This window comes from Dermacentor silvarum, chromosome 11, assembly GCF_013339745.2.
Source record: "Dermacentor silvarum isolate Dsil-2018 chromosome 11, BIME_Dsil_1.4, whole genome shotgun sequence".
NCBI classification, from domain to species: Eukaryota; Metazoa; Arthropoda; class Arachnida; order Ixodida; family Ixodidae; genus Dermacentor; species Dermacentor silvarum.
The window spans coordinates 106856347-106878777 of NC_051164.1; the positions used below are offsets into that span (position 1 = coordinate 106856347).

The window sequence follows — 22431 nt, forward strand, 5'->3', positions numbered from 1 at the left end:
AAAAAAGCATTGAAAGAGGCACGCCAGAGAGAGAAAGATGACTGCAGCTAGTGACGCGATAAGCGCGAGCTTCATTCTGGACCTATGACCGTGATGCACAGCATTGAAGCAGCTTATCATTGCAATACTTGTCACGCTATCACCTCTGCGCATTAACCACGTGCGCCGTAAACGTAAGTTACCTTAATTGGCGTAATAGTAACATCTATGGAGCACGGTTTATTCTGCCAAAAACAATTAGATAAGTCAAGTGTCTGAGATAGCGGCCAGTTTAGAGGCCATGATTATATGCACGTGTCTGTAGCGTGTCCCTTAAGACATATTTTCAGGAGTTTTCTAAATCAAACTTGCCTAGAAAGCATTTCAAACTAGGCAAAGCTCTTGCTTTGAATGCCTTCTCAGCCATGAAAAGCAGCGGTCGTAAGTCCAGAGACGCATGTTGCACGTTTTAAATGGATACAGAGTACAGTGCTGTTCCTGTGCGACATTGACAGATACAACATTGAAGTGAATGCGAAAGAGCAAACATGCAATGATACGACATGCTGCTATAAGTACAACACCGACGCCAGTTCGTGCTTTGCGGTAAATTACACTGCTTGTTGCTTTTAATCAAATACCCTGATGCGTGGCATGATCACACATTTGAACATATTCTCAGGCACAATTCAGCATCGAACACAAAATGCGACAGAGAAGTGAGTAATCATCGGTAACCTCTACTGTATCGGAACTCTTGTACGTTAAATTTGAGACAAAGCGTTTGTGGTTGCTATAGTGCACGCGTACAGCTGACAGCACTACGGTTAGAGATTGTGATAGGACAAATCTCTTCAGTATTATTAGACGTTTAGCTCTAAAGTACACCTTTAAAGTGCAAAAGCATAGAACATCAAGCTCATTCCTGGAAGTAGGGTAGCTACCTCAGTTTTGCCTAGTACGGTGATACGTGACCTGAGCACTGTAGCAGCGTCTAGAGTGAGTACTAGGTTGAGACTATGCCTGCACATTGCAATTTGAAAGCATACAAGTGCAAAATGCATTTACGCGACTACGATGCGGAATTGTTGAAATTGCTTGTCTATTACCTATCAACTGCACATTTTTGCTAAGCCTTAATATCTGCAAGCTACGTGAGCTGCTTTGGAAAGATTTCATGGAAGCTTTACTAATGATAATTATTAGTGCTAGCAAGCTGCTTTAGGGCGTAAATGGAAATGACAGTATATGAGAAATTGGTGCTAGTTTGTTCCAAATGTGTAAACTTGTTTGGCTAGCAAAAATGGCAGTGTTTTTTTGTTCGCAAGCAAACTTTCTCCTATTGCTTCCCATATGCTGCGAAGTTTTCAGGCTGATTGTGCTGTAATTTCAGTTAGTAGTTTGTGTTTCGATGGTCAAGCATCATCTCAGAGTACACATGCGAGTGAGACGATCTCCACATGAAGCATGGAAATATTGCTTTATTGAATTGGGTGCTTGACCATACTCAGCCTTTAAGCTTCTAACGACAGTAGCATGCATACTATGCATTGCAGGGAAGCCTGCTTTTTTTGAACCAAGTGGTACTTTCATCTGCTCACACATGCCGCAGGCATGGCAGTTTTGAGCCTAGAATTGCTTAAGAGGAATTCTAGGCTCAATTTTTGTAAGAAAAAACAATCCTGATAAGAAAAAAATACAACTGTCAATTACTTTAACAAGTATTCAAAAACTTGCTTTGTGTTGATTTGTGAAGTATGGAATAAATTCATTTACGTTACACATTCTGTCTCAACACGAAGGAATAGTTTTTAACACAGGCAAACGGATATCACAAAAGTTATGTCAAGGTTTCTTCTGACACTTATAGCTTCCAGGCCGTTCTATGTGTTGCGGAATGCAGAATGGTGTGAGGCTGACAGATGACGTTGTTTCAGATTGGAGATTAATCTCTACTAGAAAAATACGCTCTGCATAAATTAAGTGACGAAACCTGGTTAGAAGGTCTTTACAGCCTCTCGTTGAAAGAAACCAAGTTCAAAGAAACACTGAACGGTTGTGATGCATAAGTTATAGTATAGACAAATAGATTTGATTAAAATTTGTTGACATTCATCTTCAAATACTCTTAAACACAGGCAAATATAACCCTTCAAGTACAAGTACGCAAGTAATACTCTTTAAATACCATTCATCCACCCCTGCAAACTTCTGTCTCAAAAATAAGCTAGTCAGGACGGGATTCCATCTCTCTGCCTCAAACGTACACACTCACTCACCACAAGGGAAGATAACACTGATCAGACCACAGGACAAAGCTGAGTACACGATAACATCGAACACAGTTATTGCCACTGTCAAGGCAAGAGCCACCTTTGACAATGGCAGCTGTACAAACGGAGTACACTTAACAACAGACTGCTACGCCAGAACGACAAAACCGCTACACGTGGGCAGCGCAAATCGAAATCGCCGTAGCCCAGCTGACTCCAACGGAACGTGCATCGACATCACGGAAGCAGCAGACGCAACACGGCTGCTGTTAAAACGGAGGACCCAACGTCACACATGCACTCGCGCACACTCTACTACTCTAGGCAAATACATTTAACGGATAAACTCGCGGAGAGCAGACGACACCAAAACACTTGTACCTACGCTAGAGAGAGAGGGGAGGTTAGGTACGAGGTTACGAACGTCACGGCTATACCACTGCCCTATCTATGCACTTCACTTTCTAGTCTATACACCATAACGACAGCAAAGGAGTCAGCGTCGCGAAACGTAATGAGATCAGCGTCAGGCAAACTTTACAGAGGACAAACGTGTGCCTTGACTTATCCCCACCTTTTTCTACGAGCTAAATATATGTGGACGTCAGCGTTGAGAACGTGCCTTGTAAATAGTCATGTTCTTACGATGATCTTAAAGCGTGCCGTGCCTTGTGTACTGGCGCTCTAAAAATATGGCAGTTTGTGATCCTTCTAAAAGCTCGTGAAATGAACCTGCGGCTCCATAGGTACGTCGAAATTAATTGTCTTCAATGAAAGCTAAAGAGTGGCTACCGTGGAAAGAAGCAATAAAATGACACTGTGGTTCTAATATAAAATTGGTCAGCTGCAGTATTTTAGTAGTTGGCTTACGCGCAAAGTATGTCATAAAAATTATTACTGTTTATGAATAATTAAAATTATATAGGATAACTGAATGGCCAGATTTCCGGCTTCATTAAGGTCGCGTGCCTTGAGGTAAAGCTAATTGGTGTAAATTACCGGCACAGTGTACACACAAGACAAGGTGGAGCGCAGGCAAGGCTACTCGTTTAAGCTGAAGCAGTCGGTAGTGGTAAATTGGAAAGTCATCACGACGAGACTGAGGGTGACGTGGGGAGTGAGTGAGAAAATCCAGGACTTCTAAACAACGGCCCGGACCACCTGGTGCAGAAGTGCCGAAAGCCATAAACGCCACGCCGGGTGTGTCGTCTGCAGAAAGCAAACCTGGATTGCGGCCACCGACTTCAAAAGCCTGAGGACGAGAAACCGACCCCGCCTGTACAAGATCAGAAGGTGGGGGTTGGAACAACCGGCCATGGTTGTTCTGAGCCCGAAGACACCAAGAGGGCTGCGAGGTCCAAGATATTTGCGCTCAAACTCGGTCATAAAACGCAGGCGTCCCAAAAGCACGCCGAAAAATCGGCCACGCCCATAGACTGAGCCTGCGTTGACGGTGCCGATTCTGCCTTCTATGGTAAAAGGGAAGTGGCGGCGTGTACCGGCGTCAGTACCAGGCTGACGAAACAGTATTCCAAGGACTTGGTCGATACTTCCGGGTGTAGTCCCTGCCTATTAAACAAGTTCCCGACTGGCGAAAGAAGCCACGTGACCGGGATGGAAACTCGTGCAGAGTCCCAGAACAGGTCAGCGGGAGTGGTTGACAGGTCCGACTGTAGCGTCGTCTGTCGCTCCTCGCAAACAAATTAAGCTGATCGACCATCGATTGATTTCGGGGCCTCACTCAACCACAGCTACCTAGCTCGACCATCCGATCGGAGAGGCGCTCCGCGCGCTCGAACGCGTCCCTGGGCACCATCTGGAGGCTGCTGTTGGAAATGGAGCTAGCCTTGCGACTGCTGCTTGTCCCCGGTTCGCTGCACTCGTCGATGGAGACGATGACGTTTCGCGCCCTCTGGGCGAGCAACGCCTCGACGGTGTACGGGGGCGGTGGTCCGCCGTCCGTGAGGAGCGTGAAGTCGGACGTCTCGAAGGCCAGCGAGGAGCGGAAGGTGGACCGGAAGCCCGACGGGAAGGTGACCGACACGACCGACTTACCGTGGCGCGTGGCGCGGTGGCGGCCGCAGCAGCGCATGAGCGTGTCCCGGAAGGCCTGGCGGAACTTGAGCGACATGATGCTGTACAGGATGGGGTTGATGGTGGCGCTCACGTAGTACGTGACGCCCGAGACGTACGTGAGCAGGTTGAAGGCGATCTCGAGCGCGGGCGTCGGCACCTTGGCGTAGACGGCCATCAGGCGCTGAGCGTGGAACGGGGCCCAGCAGATGAAGAACGCCACCACCACGGCGACTGCGAACGTGAAGGGAGATGGAAGCGAAGGTAGTTGGTCAGGAGCTCGACCCCGAAGCATTGATGCCAAACTATATAACACTTATCGCTTCCCATGTAAACACTCTGAACGAGCGTGAAGCCTTCTCCCCAGTTTTAAGGTTTTGACAGCATTTGTCTGTGTGAGTGCGGCTGCCCAATTAAACGTATCTTTGCTATATTTCGAAAAGCTTTGTATACGAGCACAGCATTACGTAATAAACCACGCAGCTAGAGCGTCGCCACACTCACATAACCATTCGCTAGCACTACTTTATTAATTCAAATTAATTTTGATTAAAATAATCCCCGCAGGGGACACATTCCCATCATCACAGCAGTTTGTTTTCTACTACTGTATAAGCTAACTAATTATTCTGTTCCTAATTTTTATGACATCGGTTTTAATGCAGAAGTTGGCGCCTTTAAGCTTCACCGGCTACTCCTCTTAGCATGGCAAACAGTATGAAATGGTAAAATGTGCAAGAAAACCCTGAACACAGTCAGAATGAACATATACAAAGCTCTGATCATGAGTCCAGGACTCCCGAGAAGATGAACATGTACTGTTGTATAAATGAATAAAAGCACCCAGAATTGTGCGCGAAAAGATTCAGTTTTGCAGACGAATGGGCGAGCGCAAGTACATCATACATACATAAAATACATTACTACTAAACTCACAACAACCTTACTTACATGACACATTTATCATCTGTAGCATTGGTACTTTTGTATTAGCAGACATTATTTTTATAAACCTCTATATTTGTAATTTGTATTGATTATTACGAGGGCTTGCTTTCTTGTCATTTTACCCAAGGTTTCAGGTAATTGGAATTTTTACATTGAATGCACATGCTCTCCCGTTTCGAGTTTCAAGTTCATGGTATTCCACATAGCAATCATATAATAAACATATAAATGATTGAACAAATAAACATTCACCGTGCAAGGTGACCTTTAGTATGCTGAATCAACACACTTGTCTGTTTCAGTGCAATATAGTGACTTTCTGCGTTAAACCACTTCACCAGAAATATTGTTTTAAGATTTTACAAAATAAAGTTATTGCCAAGAGAACGAGAATAAATGACTTATGTTCATGATAGCGGAGGAAATTTCTCTTTTCATACGCATTTCACTCGTTTTGTCAGGGTCAATTGCTTTGTTTTCTTCATCTAGATAGTTGGGTAACCAGGATATGAACTGCGAAAAAAAAAAAAGGAACAGTCTCTTTAGAAAAATGTCTGGGTAAGAAGCGCATCGTCAATGTAAATAAAGGCCGAACTGCAGACGAATGAACATAATCTCAGGCTGTACGTAACATTAAAATGGCTTTTTTCATTTATCTTTCTTCGAAGGTAAACTTCAACTGACCCAGAATCTTCCAGGCTGCTGATAACATAGTGCGACCGCGTGTAAATAGAGCCGTGCGCATTCCATGTATTGTTGTTTGCCTTCTTTGATCGATCCCTCTTGCTTTCTGTGCGGGAAGCAGTACGTGTGTTGAGGAGCGTCGTTTAGTTTTCAACTTCTTAAACCACGAGGCGCCAGACTGTCGCCAACGGAAAGAGACACTCTTTCGAATTTCGCGACCCCGAGTCGCATTTTAGTGTTTTTATTTCCTTACTCCAATTTGCTAGCCGAAGAACTGCTGTCTCGTGGCGGCCTCGTTTCAAGAGCGTAACGCAATATGCTCGACTGACAGCTCGCCAAGGTGACTGTGGAAAGGCCGGAAAGAAACTCTTGGAACGGCGATCGCAACCGGAAGAAACTGGGTAAACAAAGCTCGAAGGACAAACGGGCAGTGCTTTGTGGAGTTTTAACGTCTCGAGTTACGGGGGGCATGGAACGGGGATTGCAGAGCCTGTCCATATATGCGGCCTCAACCGTGCAGCTGTCGCTGCGGAATTTGAATGATTCTTCAATGCAACTGTCGGAGTTCCCGCGCCACTACGACATGCAAATTACCGAAGTCGCTGCAAGAACTCAAGAGTACATAAAAATAGATGCAACATTCAGGGTTGGATAAGCAGTGTGCGCGAGAATTAAACTAGAAACTTATACATTCTTTTCCGAAGAAAAGATGCGTATGGAAACAAGCTAGAGGGAAAACTGACGCTGCGGCCGTTGAGCGGTATGTTTGAACGGTGTGGATGTACAGGGATTCGGATTGGCATTTGTTGACTTTCGTGCTATGCTGCGAATCCAGTTCTCCGGCTCTGTGAGTTCTAGCTTGTTCAGCTCGGCTCACTTTCCATGCTCCCGTTACTTTCTGGTTTCTCGCTGTGACCAAGACGAGGTGAAAAATTTTACAAAGTGCTAGGATGTTGTACGTTTTTGAACACTTCGTTCTGTTCGGTCGTAAAAAAATCACTCGGGGTTATTAGCCAAGGTTTGATAGAAACTGTAGATTTGAATGTGCGTGGACTGCGAGAGCCATTTAAGTGACATGACATAATGGTGCCAATTTTTTGTTCCCCCTTGTCTGACCCATTGTCCTCGTTTCACTGTGGATATGTACCGACTCGTCCAAATACAAACCATACTATGCTATTTTGGGGACTGTTTTTTTACTGCATTGGAATGCCGTTGACTTTTATTAGCTCCCCCTCCCTCCTCATCTTCTACTAACGCAAATTCTAAAATAAAAATACCGCATCAATCAGACATTCGTCGTGGGGATGGCCAACTTTGAGAAGTCATCAAATTTCGGTCCGGTTGAGACGATTTGATAGGCACGGCGGGCGAAATATAGAAGTTTAACAGGGTCGTGGTCGACTGCTGGCTTTTCTACTTAAACATTCCTACTTTTGCGCAGCGTGCCTTCTCACATAGCAGACGATAGTTCGGACCAACCTGTTGTTGAATTGTTAATATCTACTGTAGGTAGCCCGCAGAAAAGCAGCGCTAGAACACCGGACGAGGTAGGGAAGCAGCACACAGACACTGGCGATGTACTCCTTGCTAGCTTGTCCCATCTTCAAGCGTCGCTTTTCAGTGATGATAAACCAACTAGACCATCAGACAATTCTTGCTGTATGACGTTGTGAAGGTATTAGCTTTCAACGCTATTAATACGTAGTTGTGAAGCTTATCCGGTAAACAACGGACTGACAGAGAGAAGACAAAGACAGTACTCCTTATTAGTTTTATTTCACCATGACATCTTTCATGCGCTGCTAGGGTAGAACAAAACCGTCGTCAATCATAAGCAGCGTTAACTGCAACCTTAGTACGCAGACAAATATAACTGGAAGACGGATTTGTGTTGCAAATTGGCTCTCAAAAACGACCTTCGCCAGACTTGCTCGTTTGAGCGGCAAACTCGCTGCCTCAGAATACAGAAGAAAGTGTAGATTCCCGTCTGTGATGTCTTGTATTAAAAAAGGTTTCTTGCAGACGCGCCGTTTGTTTTGATCCTATCTCTAAAGAGTATAACTTGACAAATAGCATCGCACTCTGCAGTAACTACCAGACATGTTGTTCATCACTGCGTTAGTTAAAAGACTGCGTCTCCTATGTTGTTGCTCATTCGCTAACTGTACATGATAAGTCTTCAGAGAGGCGCTTAAACAAATGTTAAAGAACCGCGCAAGCAACGCCTTTTTTTATGCAGTTACGATTCCGTAAAGACCCGAACCACGCGGGCTAAGTGGCCGTGTGTGCTATGGCTGAGACCTTGGAAGCAACCACCCCCTCCCCTCATTTTTTTTTTCATTTAAACTTCCTTGTCCACTTTTAAGTATAGTCTCCCCACAAAGGCGATGAAGGCAGCGCCAAATCCGGCCAGTTTCTTGCCAGAACAAAGGGTATCGTTCATAAAAAACAACATGACCGTCGCATTTTCCAAGTCATCATTCGTAGTCATGATCACCATAACGAACTACCATATTTGCGTCAGAAGCCTTAGCTGGTAGTTAACCAATTGCCGCCGTTCCTAGCTCCCGCTCTATTTGCACTTTTCTTCTCTCCAGCTAGCTTTAAAAGTCCTTCGAAACTGCACAAAAGATGCGTGCTCAACAGCTGGACTGTGCTGCTGTGAACACAACGTACTTTTTTTTTTGTCCGAAAACGAATACACTCGCTTTCTTCTCCTTCTTTTCCATGTCCGCTTCTTAATCGTCTTCGCTTCTTCGGCGCAGCGAATCGTTTCTGCGACGGTTTCTCTCGGTTACACGGTTCTCTGCGTCGTGCGATCGAAAGAACAACGCCAGCAGCTCCAGATTATTTCCATCTTAGTGTACGATCGCTTGTACGCTCATTAGAGCCGCATTGTGCGCTTCCACCCGACCTCCTTTGGTCGTCATAGCAGGGGCGGCGGCGTTATCCTTTCATGCAGTTGCTGCAGTCTCGCAAACGAAAGAAGGAAACAGAACGAACAAACTAAAATAACTATTTTTTTGCCCCCCCCCCCTTTTTTTTTCAATATAAGCAGAAGCAAAACCAGTTCCATCAAACAAAAGAAGAAAAAAAAAGTGTATGAGGGATCATCAACTTATGAGCGTGGTGCCATGGAGATTAAAAATGATGCGAGACGGAAGCCAACGGGGCCGACGCGCTAGGCTGTTGAAGAGTGTGGGTGTGTGGAATAAAAAAAAAAAAAAAAAAAAGAAGAAAAAAAAACTTAGAGAATGGATGGCGGTGGGTTTTAGTCGAGACGCAGTTCGGGACTCGCCTTCCTGAAAGAAAAATGTGTTTCGCACCCGCCGCACCAGAGTCGTAAGCTGACATTAGGAGCGCCGGCGACATATTTTTTTTTTCATCGTAGTTTCGTATCTTTTATCAAAGACTCGCGACGGCGTTGGAATTGGTATGCGTGGAGGAGCGTCTTGTGTGGTTGCGCGTATGCCGGTGTACGTTTGTCAGTCTGTATGAGCCCATATCTTTCGCATTTTTTTTCAGCGCCTTTGTGATGGTGTTCTTGGGGAATGGAGGGGCATATCATATGTATATTGCAAAGTGTGAGTGCGTGTGTTCGTTTGGTGCTTTCGATAGCGTTTGTGGCATGCGTTTGTGCGCTTGCAGTCACTGGCTCTTAGTTAGGTCGTTTTCACCTTGGTGCGCGTGCTTATAGTTTGGTCGTTTACTCGAGCAGCTGCGTTGGCTTTTGTGCTGTAGTGCGAACCACGTCGGTGTCCCCTCTTCAAAGGAGAATCGCTGCGCTCTTAAGGAACTCGGCGTACTCGCGGCGGCGTTTTCAGGAGTGGTGAGGACTTTCAGCGCGGGGCCTCTTGAACGAACCAAGGTCGTCGACACGTAGTTATCTGATCCAGACGCTAAGAGATATTCGCGCCAACGCCACTCCTTCCGCGTCACCGCTTGTTTATTCGCCTCGCTACGTCTGGTTAGTGAGAAGCAGGCGATACTTTTGAGTCTCTTTATCTTCTGATGCGTGCTTCTGCGCGTGGTTACGATGCTTGAAAGGACGCTATGACTAGACGCGAGATGCAGCGTAGCTAGTCCTGCGAATGGCGTCGTTAGCGTTCCGCGCATGAACGCGTCGTGAATGAAAATGGTCGTTTATGGTGGCCACGCTTGATAAACACCGCGTTTACTCGCATAGCAACGGCGGCGTCGTGAAACTACGATGCGTTAAGTCCATGGGGTGTTAGTTGCACGCCGTAAAAAAAAGAAGAAAAAAAAAATAAAGAAAAAAAAAGCTCACTGGGGCTTACGCTGTCAGCATGTTTTGTATAAAAGAGCACCTGATGGACCACTAAATAAAAAAAAAAAGAAAAAGAATGCTTGCATAAATGCTTAGAAATGCTGGCGACCACCATTGAAACATGTTTGTTTCGAAGGGAAAACTAGGAAAGCATAAAAAATATACATAGAGACCAAGAGAGGGTGTACGTTTACCAAAGTGGGCATTGAGCGATTTTTGTTGTTCTTGTTGCTGTTCCTTATTCTTTCGAAACTGCCGAATAATGGATGATTAGGGCTGCACGTTTAAACCTGGCGGTTACGCACCTCATTTTTAATACAGCTCCAGGGTACTATAGCCAGCACGCTCTCATCTCGCAGGGTTCCTTGACCTGACACTCTGGCTGCAGCCTGCTTTAAGGCACTCTTTCTCTTTCTTCTATGTAATAGTTCCAGGTCCTTTTAGGTTAACCAGTAAACCTTGTTAAGAAGAGCAAACTGATAACTAGTCAGTCTCTTTGGTATAGAAAACTGCCTAATGAGAGAGAGAGAGAGAGAGAGAGAGAGAGAGAGAGAGAGAGAGAGAAAAGCCTTGTTAATGAGAACAGGAAAGGTTGGCCTGGCGGCACTCCTAGCATGCTGCTTCAGATGAAGGTGATCACAAATGAAATGATACACACAAGGGCGTACGACATACGACAGATAAACACACCACATACAACATACAGAATACGTAGATCAACATGCAGATTAGATAAAAATAAACTCAAAATGCAATAATTACAATTGTAAACAAAAAAGGGGAACGTGATGTGCAAACACACTGACTATTGTAAATGATTCAATCACAATAACACTATATTAAATTCTGTAATGCATTTGGGAACTCTTTGCCAAGTATGGCATGTTCGGGCAATATATTCCTGTACTCAACTGTTTGTAAAAATGAAGAATACTAAAGTGTACTATTTCTGCTGAAATAAGCTGTCAATATGTAGCTTTGCTCATGTTGTGTCTTACGTGCGTTTAGTTTGAAGTTTATTGTAGTCTTTTAGAGTACATCGCTTTTTACACTTTTAGAGACCCAACAAAATTATCAAAGGGTCCCGAACGATATTAGTACCATGAAGAAACATAAGGTTTCCTGGGGGAAAGGCGAAATTCTTACTCGATTATTGACTAATCAGCGCAAAAGTCAAGCTACTGTGCATCTTGAATGAAGGGGCCTATAATCTGATTTGATGACACCCGAACATAAAGGAAATCACTTGTGTTTTTTAAGCACGAGCCAGAGCCGGGTGAACTTCTGACGTCCGCATATTTTTTATTGCTATAACAATTATAGGGAACCTCCAGAAGAATTTCCGCCGTCGCCGTCGTTGTGATGTTCGGTATAAATTGCAAGTGCGATAAGATCACAGCGCGCCCTGTCACCGTGTGTTGTGATGGGAGGCAAAGCGTGAGAGGGTGAGCCGAGAAAGATGGTGACTTGATGTGCGCCGTCTTCCCTCTCGCCCAGTGTCGTGCGCGAAAGGCGGTGAGGGGCGGGATAAGAGAGAGAGAGAGCGAGACACGGGAGCTGGCGTCTCTAATTCCAGCGCGGCCGCTGCTGAGCCTGGCGTGTCTGAGCGCGCCTAATTGAGGAGGTAATCTGAGGCTGGTACAAAGTGTATGCGAGCTGAGATGGCTTGTGGCTTCGCGTCTGCTGCGTTCTCGAGCGTCTAGCGTTGGAGTTCGCGTAATCTGAAGTTTCGGAGATGTGTTGAAGCTAGAGGTAACACGAAGCGTTGGCTCGCCTCTGCTGCCGCTCGTTGTAACGCCGGTGTTCGCACAGCGATGTTCTCACTGCATGCTTTAGAATTTAGTTGGTAAGCGAATGTTTATTGTAATTTATATGGACGATAAAAATGTCACAGTTTCGCCCTAAGGGCGAAGCAATGAATGCGATAGCAACACAGCAATGTCATACGAAGTAAGGTGAGCGGCTTTGGTAGCAATATGAATTGTAGTAAACATGAGCTGATTAAGTAAGCAGGTGTGCTGCGGCGTAAGTAGACCGACATGAAGAGAGACTCGATGACCACGAGAAGGCGCGTGTGAAACGGTGGTGTTGATGAGAAGCGCTTCCCGTGGGCAGCGCGCGTGCGAAGGGCCACACCTGTAGCGCTGCACTGCCGATCCGGGCAGCATTGCATGTGTAGCGTGCGTTGGAAAATGTGGCCCGCCTCTTACTAACTGAATGAACAAGCGTGGTGTGAGCGCGCACAAACAAAGATGAATAGATCACACTGAATGACTGCAGACAACGACTGTCAAAACACTGGCAGCGAGCGCATACGCCGCCGCGGGCGAAGGTACGTGCGGTCTATCGCTTCAACGGAAACTGAGCGGCGAATGCACGGCGCATAAAGGTCAGAGCCATGTGGAGATAAGAGACGGTGCCGGCGAGCGAGTGACGAGCGCGGTTGTTGACAGAGTAGAAGTGCGCCCCCCCCCCCCCCCCCCCCCCCCCGCGCTCCCTCCGGCGCTGGCTTCCCGCTTCCTTGCTTGCGCGTGGGTGATTGAGTGCGTTCGCTCTCCGTGATAGCGCGCATCCCTGCACGCTTCCGCTCAGGCATACGGCGCACGGCGAAGATTTTCTCTATAGGGAACCTCACGGCGACGGCGACGATGACGGCGACGGCAGAAATCCGGTTGAAGTGTCCATATAATTACTATCGCATTAATATGGCCGACCTTCGTATATCTAATTATTTGCTATCGCAATCGATGCTTCGCTTTTCGGGCGAAGTTGCTTATTTTTTGAAACAAGGTACGCTAAAGTCCTCGCTCATCATCGTTTGCGGCTGCTGTGGTAGGGCGAAGTACACGAAAAGCGCTTTAAAAACATTCCCAAAAGAAAAAGAAAAGGGACATGGTGACGCGACAGAAAATCAAGGAGTCAAGACAATGTAGCACCGAGTGGTCGGTACGAGGTCGAAGTAATTATCAGCAGATGTACAGGTTGTTTCAGCGAACACTTTCAAAAATTCTAGAAGGTTGCCTGTGGCACATAGCACAATTCTAGCTCATGAGCTGGTCTACTCGAAGAGGCAGACATTACTTGCACAAAAATGAAATGCATAATAGACTAATTAACAAAAAATCACTAATTAAGTATTTAACTAATTACCTGATGGCCCATATTCCAATTTACAAATTGTAGCCGTGGAGTTCGCAAGGCGGATCCACTTGGAACGTATACTCGGGATGACGCCAGTTTCGAGATATTAATTCCCGAACTTTGCGGAGAAATGCATTGGCGTTCTAGTTAAGTTCTTAACAAAACGTCGCTTTATGCATTGAAGCACAAAATTAACTGGAACGCCAATGCATTTCTCCGCAATTTGTAAATTTCAATATGGGCCATCAGCTAATTAGTTAAAACTTAATTAGTGAATTCTTGTTAATTATTTGATTATTCATTTCAATTTCTTGTGCAAGTAATGTCCGCCTCTTCGAGTAGACCAGCTCATCGACCAGAATTGCGCTATCTGCCACAGGCAACCTTTAAAAAAGTTTGAAAGTGTTCGCTGAAACACCCTGTATAATTGTGGTCGCAAGCAAACGTCTGGAGACCACCTTGATGTAGGCAGTAAATTGAGCAGACGCTGATTATACAGACTTCTCCAAAAACACTTGTCCGCTTCTCTGCGATCGTGCAACTCCCCCCTGCCGTTTGAAAGGCAAGTTGTCCAACGTCAAACTCCAGCGTGATATTCGCACATGATGCAAAAAGATGGGGCAGGCAGGCAGGCAATGAACTTTACTTTAGGTCCAGAGGAGCGACTCCGTGAACCTTGAGACTTTTTTTTAGTGTCTGCATATTTCGCTTCATGAACATGTCCGTGGCCGCTAGAGCAAACTTTTTTTTGGCAGTGTGCGCCGGTTCAACTTCATTTTCGTTCGCTTTGCCAGCTCCACCTTTTTATCGATGCCGAGTGCGCGCCACATTATGTGCAACACGGCACACGCCTCAGGCCATCGTCCATAGTAGTATTCTCACGCAAATGGAATTAGATTGAAACGCACGCCAATGATATGCAGAAAGAGGGAGGGAGAGAGAGAGAAAAGAAAGGAATGCAAACAATATCGGTGGCTACGCGATCATGCTTCTGACCTCGCCGCAGAGACCGACTACTCAATCTCTCAAGAATATTCAATCTCTCTCGAAAACTCGAAAGAAAAGTGTTGTTCTTTCTTCGATGAATGGCGATAGCTAATTGCGACATCAGCATCTCGCGCTCTATCTCCTTCTGCGCACTTTGGGATTCGACAGACTTGAAAAACAAAGCAGCAACCACAGCAGCAGGTGGTGCTTTGGTGCTGCTTTGTTTTTCAAGTCTGTCGAATCTCGAAGTGCGCAGAAGGAGATAAAAGAAAGGGAAAGACGAAACACCAGGCTCGCTTTATGTGCCCTGTCCACGCCCGCTCAAGCGGCTCGGTGTTTTCTCTTTTCGTACTTTATCGTTCAGAGTTCACCAACCTTTGAAGGCAGCAGTGTGAATGCCGTGAATAAACAATGCGAGCCAGTGGACCATGCAGGTCTGTGGCCCGGACTGTGAGGCAGAAATATGGCTCACAGGAGCAGACGCCGGCGCCTGTTGCAGATGCATTCGGAGATTGCCGCGCGAATGCATTGTAGGTTTTCATATTCTGTCGCTGGCGCTGCTGCTTTTTTGTTATCATATTCTTCGGCGAAGAGAACAAAACCATTCGTCACCGTACCCCTATGGAGTTCCAAGACAGTTTGACACTGAATCGTGCTTCATAGAAATCTTTTTTGACATTGAATGGACTCGGTTAAACGCTTCAGAATTATTGCTGCGCAACAAAAATGCTAACAGGCATGCTGGACGTACTTACGAAATGAAGGCGTTTCGCAAACATTTTGAAGAGAGTATTCTTAGTGAAAACTCTTCTTCACTGGAGTTAGTGTTTCAAGTGACTCATGTTTGATTGGATCCTTTCGTTTTTATTTGCGCAGCTTTGAAATGTTCGTTCTTCACCGACTTTGATGCCTCAAAAGCTCGAACTGACAACTTCAATGTTCTTCCTTTAGTTGTTTGTTGTGCTGCTTCAAAAGGACTTGCCAAGATCTCCACAGGAGTACGAGATCAGTGGCGCAGAGATACGGCACGAATGTATTTTAAGACTTCATATTTTTATTTCTGATCTACCTCTGTTCGTAGGCACTGGGATTACGCAGTCATGTCTGTGAACTTCTACGGCTACGACACTCTTTCAAACGTATACAACGTGACGGCGTCACTATTTCAGCCTGTAATTTAGGTGTGGAATGCGAATTTGGTGACATGGGTACGTAAACGGTGCACATTTCAATATTGGGGATGTTGGATTTGCTGCTATGAAATTATATTTTTCTCGTAGATTTCATGCTTGGACAACTTTAGCGGCAGTGTTAGCTTATACCGCATTATAGGCATGTAGATCTTGAGGATTACAGTAGGCCTTAAACTTGCACTGATATTTTGTGATCACTCTTTTTCAAAGTTACTTCATGCGAAGACCAGAAATAGAGGTATATCGAAGTGTAACGTGTCGATTTAGTACTCTTCAAAACAGGCTGTGGCTCGCAATTAAAAGAAATGCAAATTTGTATTGCTCCCTATAAACTCCTTGGTATCAATTTACTGAAACTTCGTGATATTGTTTGCACACTTTCTGAACGCACAAAAATAATTATTAGGCTATCATTTATATGAGAAAGAGAAAAAATTGTCATCTATTTTCATGAAATTTCGTCAATGTCGCGGACCCCCACAAAACTGATTCGCTCCCTGTGCCCCAACTCTATCGTGTAAACACAGCACAATTTTTGTTGCGATCGATTCCGCGATTGCCCGATGAAGCCGTTCCCGCTTCTGCATTGTATCTGAAAGAGGACATTAAGGAGGCGCTCAGCTGTTTCCTCCAGAGGCTGCTTCCTCTTTCGATTCGAAATCGCGCCGCTGTTTTAATGAGAGCTAGCGTAAATGGTCTCAGGCGTGCAACGTGGAGCCACTGAGTCCGGAGAATTGAGGCTTAGAACCGTCGTCTCATTGTCGTCGTCGTCGTCGCCTCAAGTGTGACGTAATCGGGCGTTCATTTGCGCGATTGGCGCGCCAGAATCGACGGCGGCAAAGAAGGAAGCGACGACGGTCGAGACAAGGCCAATCCAGATTTGCGCAAGCGTCGCCTCTCCGATGGCCTCGACTGTAGCGGACGTTTTGTTTGGAGAGGCCTCGCGTCCCCAGGGTGCGGTGGCTATCGCCCACGGAGGAATGGCCTCACGTTTCAGCGTGACAAAGCGAACAGCTTGAAACACGGTGGCAGCTGAAGGAGGAAGCGGGGGGAAGAGGAAGACATGGACAACAATCACGCGAAGGTAAAAAGAAAAAAAGAAAAGCCATTTCCTCCCGTTCAGCGCTACACGGTAACATGGGGGACCTGCATGTTCGCTACGCCATTTGCCGGCCCGTTGTGTTGTATCGGCGCGCGTGCAAAGGGGACCGTGGCTTGTTGCTGTAAAAACGAAAACGGAACGAGAAGCGACGCAGGAAAGGAGCAGAACGGGGATGCAGTGTGGTTTGCCGCTATCGACCAGGCGTTTGGTGCGCACATCGTTCTTGAACGCACGGCTCGCGAGGTTATTGGACTCTCATGACCCACCACGGCGGCTACAGGCTAATAAAAGGAAATAAAGAAGAAAGCGAGACAACAACCAGGAATTGCTACCGCTGCATTTCTCTATAGTCGAGAGCCGAGTCGGGTCAAAAGTTCAGACTTTTTTTTTTTTTTTGCAATTGCTGTTTCGGGCGTTGAAGTTTGGCGTAGGCATACCGCGATTTGATGCGGAACATTAAACTTAAGTCCTCCGTAGACGAGAAGGCGGAACTAGTGGTTGCAATAGCTGTGTTACGCTGATGAACACGTGGCGTTCTTATTGTTTTACTATTGGCTGTTCAAAGTAACTCAGTGCGTTAGGCTGGTCTAGTATTGGAGGCAACGACACATTACTGAGATAAGCAGTTAAGTTCAAGAAAAAAAAGCATGTTCCTCTGTAACTGATGTATGTAGATAATTATAGTACGTCACGATCATTTCACCAACTTTGAATAGTCGTCTTGGGCGAATGAGAAGAGATTATATAATAGCGAGGCGGTTGTCTGACAATTAGGCATTATGATTTTTTCCAGGACAGAAAGAAAGTCCTAACTGGTGCAAGAAACTGCCAGTCGTAGTATGGATGAAGACCACGACCGTATAGAGGCACTGAGAGGATCAGGAATGCCAGAGGGGCGAAGATGAACCTAGTGTAGAAGCTATGAGAAAGGGAGTGAACGAAACAGCGTATCGCAGTAAATGACTAAAGGCTAGAATGGCCGAGTGTGCCGCTATTTTTGCAGGTAGTATCTTCATGCGAAGTTCATGTTTGTTTTTTGAGTCTCTTTCGCTGTATTCCGCATCATCTGCTAACTGGTAAAATTAGATTAACACAATATCCCAAATACCTTTGTTGCACTCGCATGCAGCAGTTATCCTTACGCCGTGTCAAGTTGGCAAAAACAAAGGAGACCTTTAAACTCTCGTAGCACTTGCTTTTACAGAGGAACGTCATGGTTAGAGAAAACGCAATACACTTCAGCTTGATCTACTGCTTCTCTCTCTCTCTCTCTCTCCATGTGTGTGTGTGTGCGCGCGCGGATTCGATGCTTCATGGTGGTGAAGGGGCGACGGGTGCCATCGCCCTCCAGACGTTGCGGACTGCTCTGCAGTGTGCGTGCGTGTTTCTCACTTTCTCTTTTTCTCTTCTCACCATCGCGGCTGTAGTAGCATGCCAGGACTATCGCGGGGCTAAACTCTTCAGGTATCATTAAACGTTTAATGCGTAAGCATTCTTTGGCGACTACCCTATAAAATTTGTCTGTCGCGCGAAAAGTGTGATGCCTTGTATCTGCACGAAAATGCGTAAGTTGGGAAGTTAGGACATTTATTCGTTATAATAGTGTAAATGTAGATGATTGGTAGCTTTATAAGCGATAAGGAACAACTGAAAAAAAAAAAAAAAAATGGTCAGAGAGAAAACCGTTCTCGTGAAGCTGCCTTGAAAGCTTACTTTGTCGCATTATGGGTGTATATGCAGAGAAGCTTACTGTGGGGCTGCTGAGTATACAAATAAGAATAACTGATTGGTACATGTGATAATAGTATAATAAAAAGAATAACTAATTGGTGGGGATAAAAAAAAATCTGGTGACGTCGCCGTCACTACGTCAAGGTTGTAACAAAGAAGGAAAAAATAAAATAAAATAAAGGAAAAAAAAAAGCTGTGGTGAAACCGGTTGTGACGGGCTTCCGGCTCCATTGATACGATCGCTTTGAAGAGTCCAAGCAGCTTCCTGGCAACTCACCTCCACACCGTTCAGTACACGGATTTCATTTCTTTGGCACCGGAAAAGCGATAGGTAGGCATGGATAAGCTAGGAAAAGCAAACAAGCAAAAGCGAAGCAACAGCCGAGCCAAAGAATGCTTACGCATTACTAGATGATTCTCAGAATATCTGTAGCATCTTTTCCCTGCCTCAACACTTCTGCCTTAATGTCTTCCACTTCATGAACAGGAAATGGCACCACCCCGATCAACAGAAACGATTCGAACTGAAGTTGTTAACAAAGTTTTCTTCCTGACCTTTCTCTTCCTTCCCAGCTTTCTGCTTGTTCACTATCTAGTTATTTTGTACGAACGCGTTGCAGTTTAATAAACCACGAGGACCGGAGCAAGGTCTGCTCACCAGAGCACGAGATGGGAAATCCCGCTCCTTCAGGAGGTAATTGCCTCATTAAACGCTCGCAGCACACTAAACGAGGTGTCCTGATAGTATCTCATTTCACCTTACATTGCTACACGAAGAAAACTTCAGCGGGCAAATCTAAATTGGCGGCGTAATGCGTGAACGTACGCTGGAGTCATCTATTTTACAGGTAACGAGACTCTGATGAGCCTTTAATGAAGATACACTCTGATACGCTGCCCCCAACCTTCTCCAGCCTGGAGAACGTGCCAGGAAGCATATGTTTTGTAGAAAAAAGGGAGTTTTACGAAATCAACAAAACATAGCCAAATTTCTTGGTCAAGTACTGGACTTTGGTGCGGTGGGCTACTTGCTTCCACTACCGGTGTATTTCTCATTTCTTTGATTATCTGGAGGACATGCAAATGTGTAGAAGTTAGGAGCAGGCAGTTTTTTCAGGCTTTGTTGGGCTGTCTCTTGGTCTGTCCGGCTCGGTTGCTTCTGTGAAAATGTTCAGCACTTAATGTCTTGACACGCTGCGAGGGCATAAGCTGTCTTTCTGGCATGCAGAGTTGTATTGTAAAGAAGCCAGTTTGCCAGTGGCTACGTAATAAGCATTATTGTAGGCCAGATCGGAATAGATTTGAAACTTTGCACATGGCCTATTTGCGGAAATGAGGAAGAATAAGTGCCCTCACCTCTGGCGGAGGAGGGTGGAGGTAGGGGAGGCTTAATCTGACCAACGGCGCGTTTTTTTGTTGTCTCACCGTACTGACGATCAATTAGCTTCCAACCCTCGCTGGTTTAACGGCTATCTGTGACGTCGCATGACATCATGAATTCTAGAGGGATGGGGACTGCGTTCGCCGTAGTTTTATAAATAACTATGACTGTTAACTACGGTGAACGTCGATATTTGATTTTTAACATTGCACTACTGCAATACTCGAGAACGACAGATGGCGTAGCGCGTTTGCTGTTTTGGAGTTAAGCCCGATCTTTCAGGATTACTATATATTGAAAAAAATTGAAAAACAGACTGAATTCAAAATATAGTTTGTCTTTCAATTTTAATTTTGATTTACAGACAAATTATCTTGTTTTTTAAAACCGTAATAATGATATCAATGCGTAGGTTGGCACTGAGTTGAAAGGGCCTATAATGTAGAGTGGGTACGCCCAATATAGTGTTACTCGGCACAGAAAGATTGCTTTTATATACGCGAAGATAAGCGGTTTCCATGGCGACCGGCCGCCGAGTCAAAGGGAAAAGGTGGTCCGCGTCTCTGGGAATACGAGCGAGCCATGGTAAATGACTCTGGGTTCTCTGCGCTCCCTAGCCCCGCGCGAGATTGTGGCACTAGGAGAATCTCGCGAGGCAGTGAATGCTGGAGCGCCAATGCGTGTGGGATGCCGGTAAGCAGTGTTGTCAAAGACAAACGACCCGGGGGTGCGTGGTTGGTGTCCCCAACGGTGGTGAACCTGTAGGGTAGTGAATGGAGTATCAGGAGGAAAGGATCTGACAAGGCACGCCTCGAGTATGCATGAACTCTGAAGGTAGTCCCTATGTCATATTGTCAAAGCTCAACCTGTTTTGTGCTGTAGCAACGCCAACATAAGGCTCTTTGAATTCCGGTGCTGACACAGATGCGATTCTTGAACGAATGCGAGTTTCCTCAATAGAGGAGGTTCCTCAATGCCGCATTTGAGTTGCGGTACTTTGTTTCTGGGTGGCATTTGCTGTCGTATTGCAAATAAAATTACTAGAAAAGCTCGAGAGAATATATTGTGGTGCCAAGTTTACGTTGTCCTACCGGATAAGCGCGCGTAACATAATCTTTTTCGTTTCTTTGAGCTTGCGTTTTTTTGTTTCGTCTAGGCCCGAAATGTATTTTTTACCATGTGCGGAGGCAAACATTCAGACGCTCTGAGCTGTTCTTTCCATCTCACTTTATCGAAGATGTCTTGAAGGATGGCGAAATGAATCTAAGTAGAACTAAGCGCACGTAATTCTTACAAATAAGCTTTTGAGGAGCTTGGACGAAGCTACAACTGCGTTGATTGTTAAGGAGGAGGATAAGAAGGAAGGAAAGGTAGGGAGGTCAACCAGACGCACGTCCGGTTTGCTACCCTACACGAGGGAAGGGAATTGATCATTGAAGCTTGTGCAGCTGTAGGCAACGTGCCGGAGGGTCTATAACGCTTCATGACCAAGTCATGAACTGCAAATAGAAGACTTCGGACAACTTACGACCGTACTGGAATTTTAGGGAAAAATCACCTACTGGTTTGGAAAAGATGAGAAGCTAGTAAAAAAAAAAAAAGTGCCTAGCCGTAATTTTCTCCTCAGTGCTTAGGTATCAACAGAAATGACAGAAAATGAACTTATCGTTCCTTCCGCAGCGTGGCTTTAGGCCCCTAGTCATCGTGGGGTGCCATGCTAGAATATATATATATATATATATATATATATATATATATATATATATATATATAAACACGCTGGAAGAAAGATCAACGGCGTGAGGAATGCGTTTGCCATCAAATTAAATGGCTCTTAGCCTAGAGGTAGTGACACGAATCCCGCTAGATTTCCGGAAATGAAAGCAATTCATTTCATGCTCAATAAGCCCAACAGCACACCGGGGTCTGGAAAACTCTTGCTTGGGAGCGCAATGTTCCCCATAAGTGCGCTGGGCGTCGTCTCCACGCGATTCGATTAACCTTTCTTAGACCTGGCCCATATTCCTTTTTTTTTCTTTTCTTTTGTGTGTCATTGCTAGATGGGATCATTTAGTCTCCGTGTTCGAGAAAAAAAAAAAAAAACACACGAACGTCAAGACGTTTGCAGCCGCGTTAGAATGAAGCCAAATTGATGCTGCCTTTAAGACCCTTACCGCATCTCGAGTATGGGGCTTCACAGAAAACGAAGAACAGCATTAATGGGGCGAAAGCTGCGAATGTATGCATGACATCTAATTACGTAACTAGGTCTTCTAGTAACTGGATTACATTGCGCTGCTGAGGTTCACGTCGCGGGATCAGCCTTGGACACGGCGGCCGCATTCCGATGGGGCGGGATCCGTGAACGTTCGTGCATCTATCAGTGTGTGCACGTTAAAGAACCCCAGTTGTTCAAAATTAATCCGCACATCCTCATTACGGATTACGGCTTGCCTCATAAGCAGATCCAGGTATTGGCGCGTAAGATTCCAGAATTCATATATATATATATATATATAGAGAGAGAGAGAGAGAGAGAGAGAGAAGCAGCCAGCGTCGCCTACTACTGCCTCTATTTTCTTATCATCGAACCGTTTAATTAACGTAAATTTAGGGTTTATAGCAAACGAGAGGGACACGAAAGAAGT

At 45.5% G+C, this 22431-nt stretch overlaps 2 protein-coding genes across 5 annotated transcripts in view; one reads left to right on the top strand and one right to left on the bottom strand.

Annotated features, from left to right (window-relative positions):
- LOC119432983 (proton-coupled folate transporter) overlaps positions 1-22431 on the top strand; it is a 611776-nt gene that overhangs the window by 14971 nt on the left and 574374 nt on the right. The window lies entirely within an intron of this gene.
- LOC119433455 (pyrokinin-1 receptor) overlaps positions 1-22431 on the bottom strand; it is a 186795-nt gene that overhangs the window by 5349 nt on the left and 159015 nt on the right. Inside the window, exon 3 of the mRNA XM_037700664.2 lies at positions 4308-4559. Coding sequence (XP_037556592.1) covers positions 4308-4559 — 252 coding nt within the window. The remainder of the gene's footprint in view (positions 1-4307; positions 4560-22431) is intronic.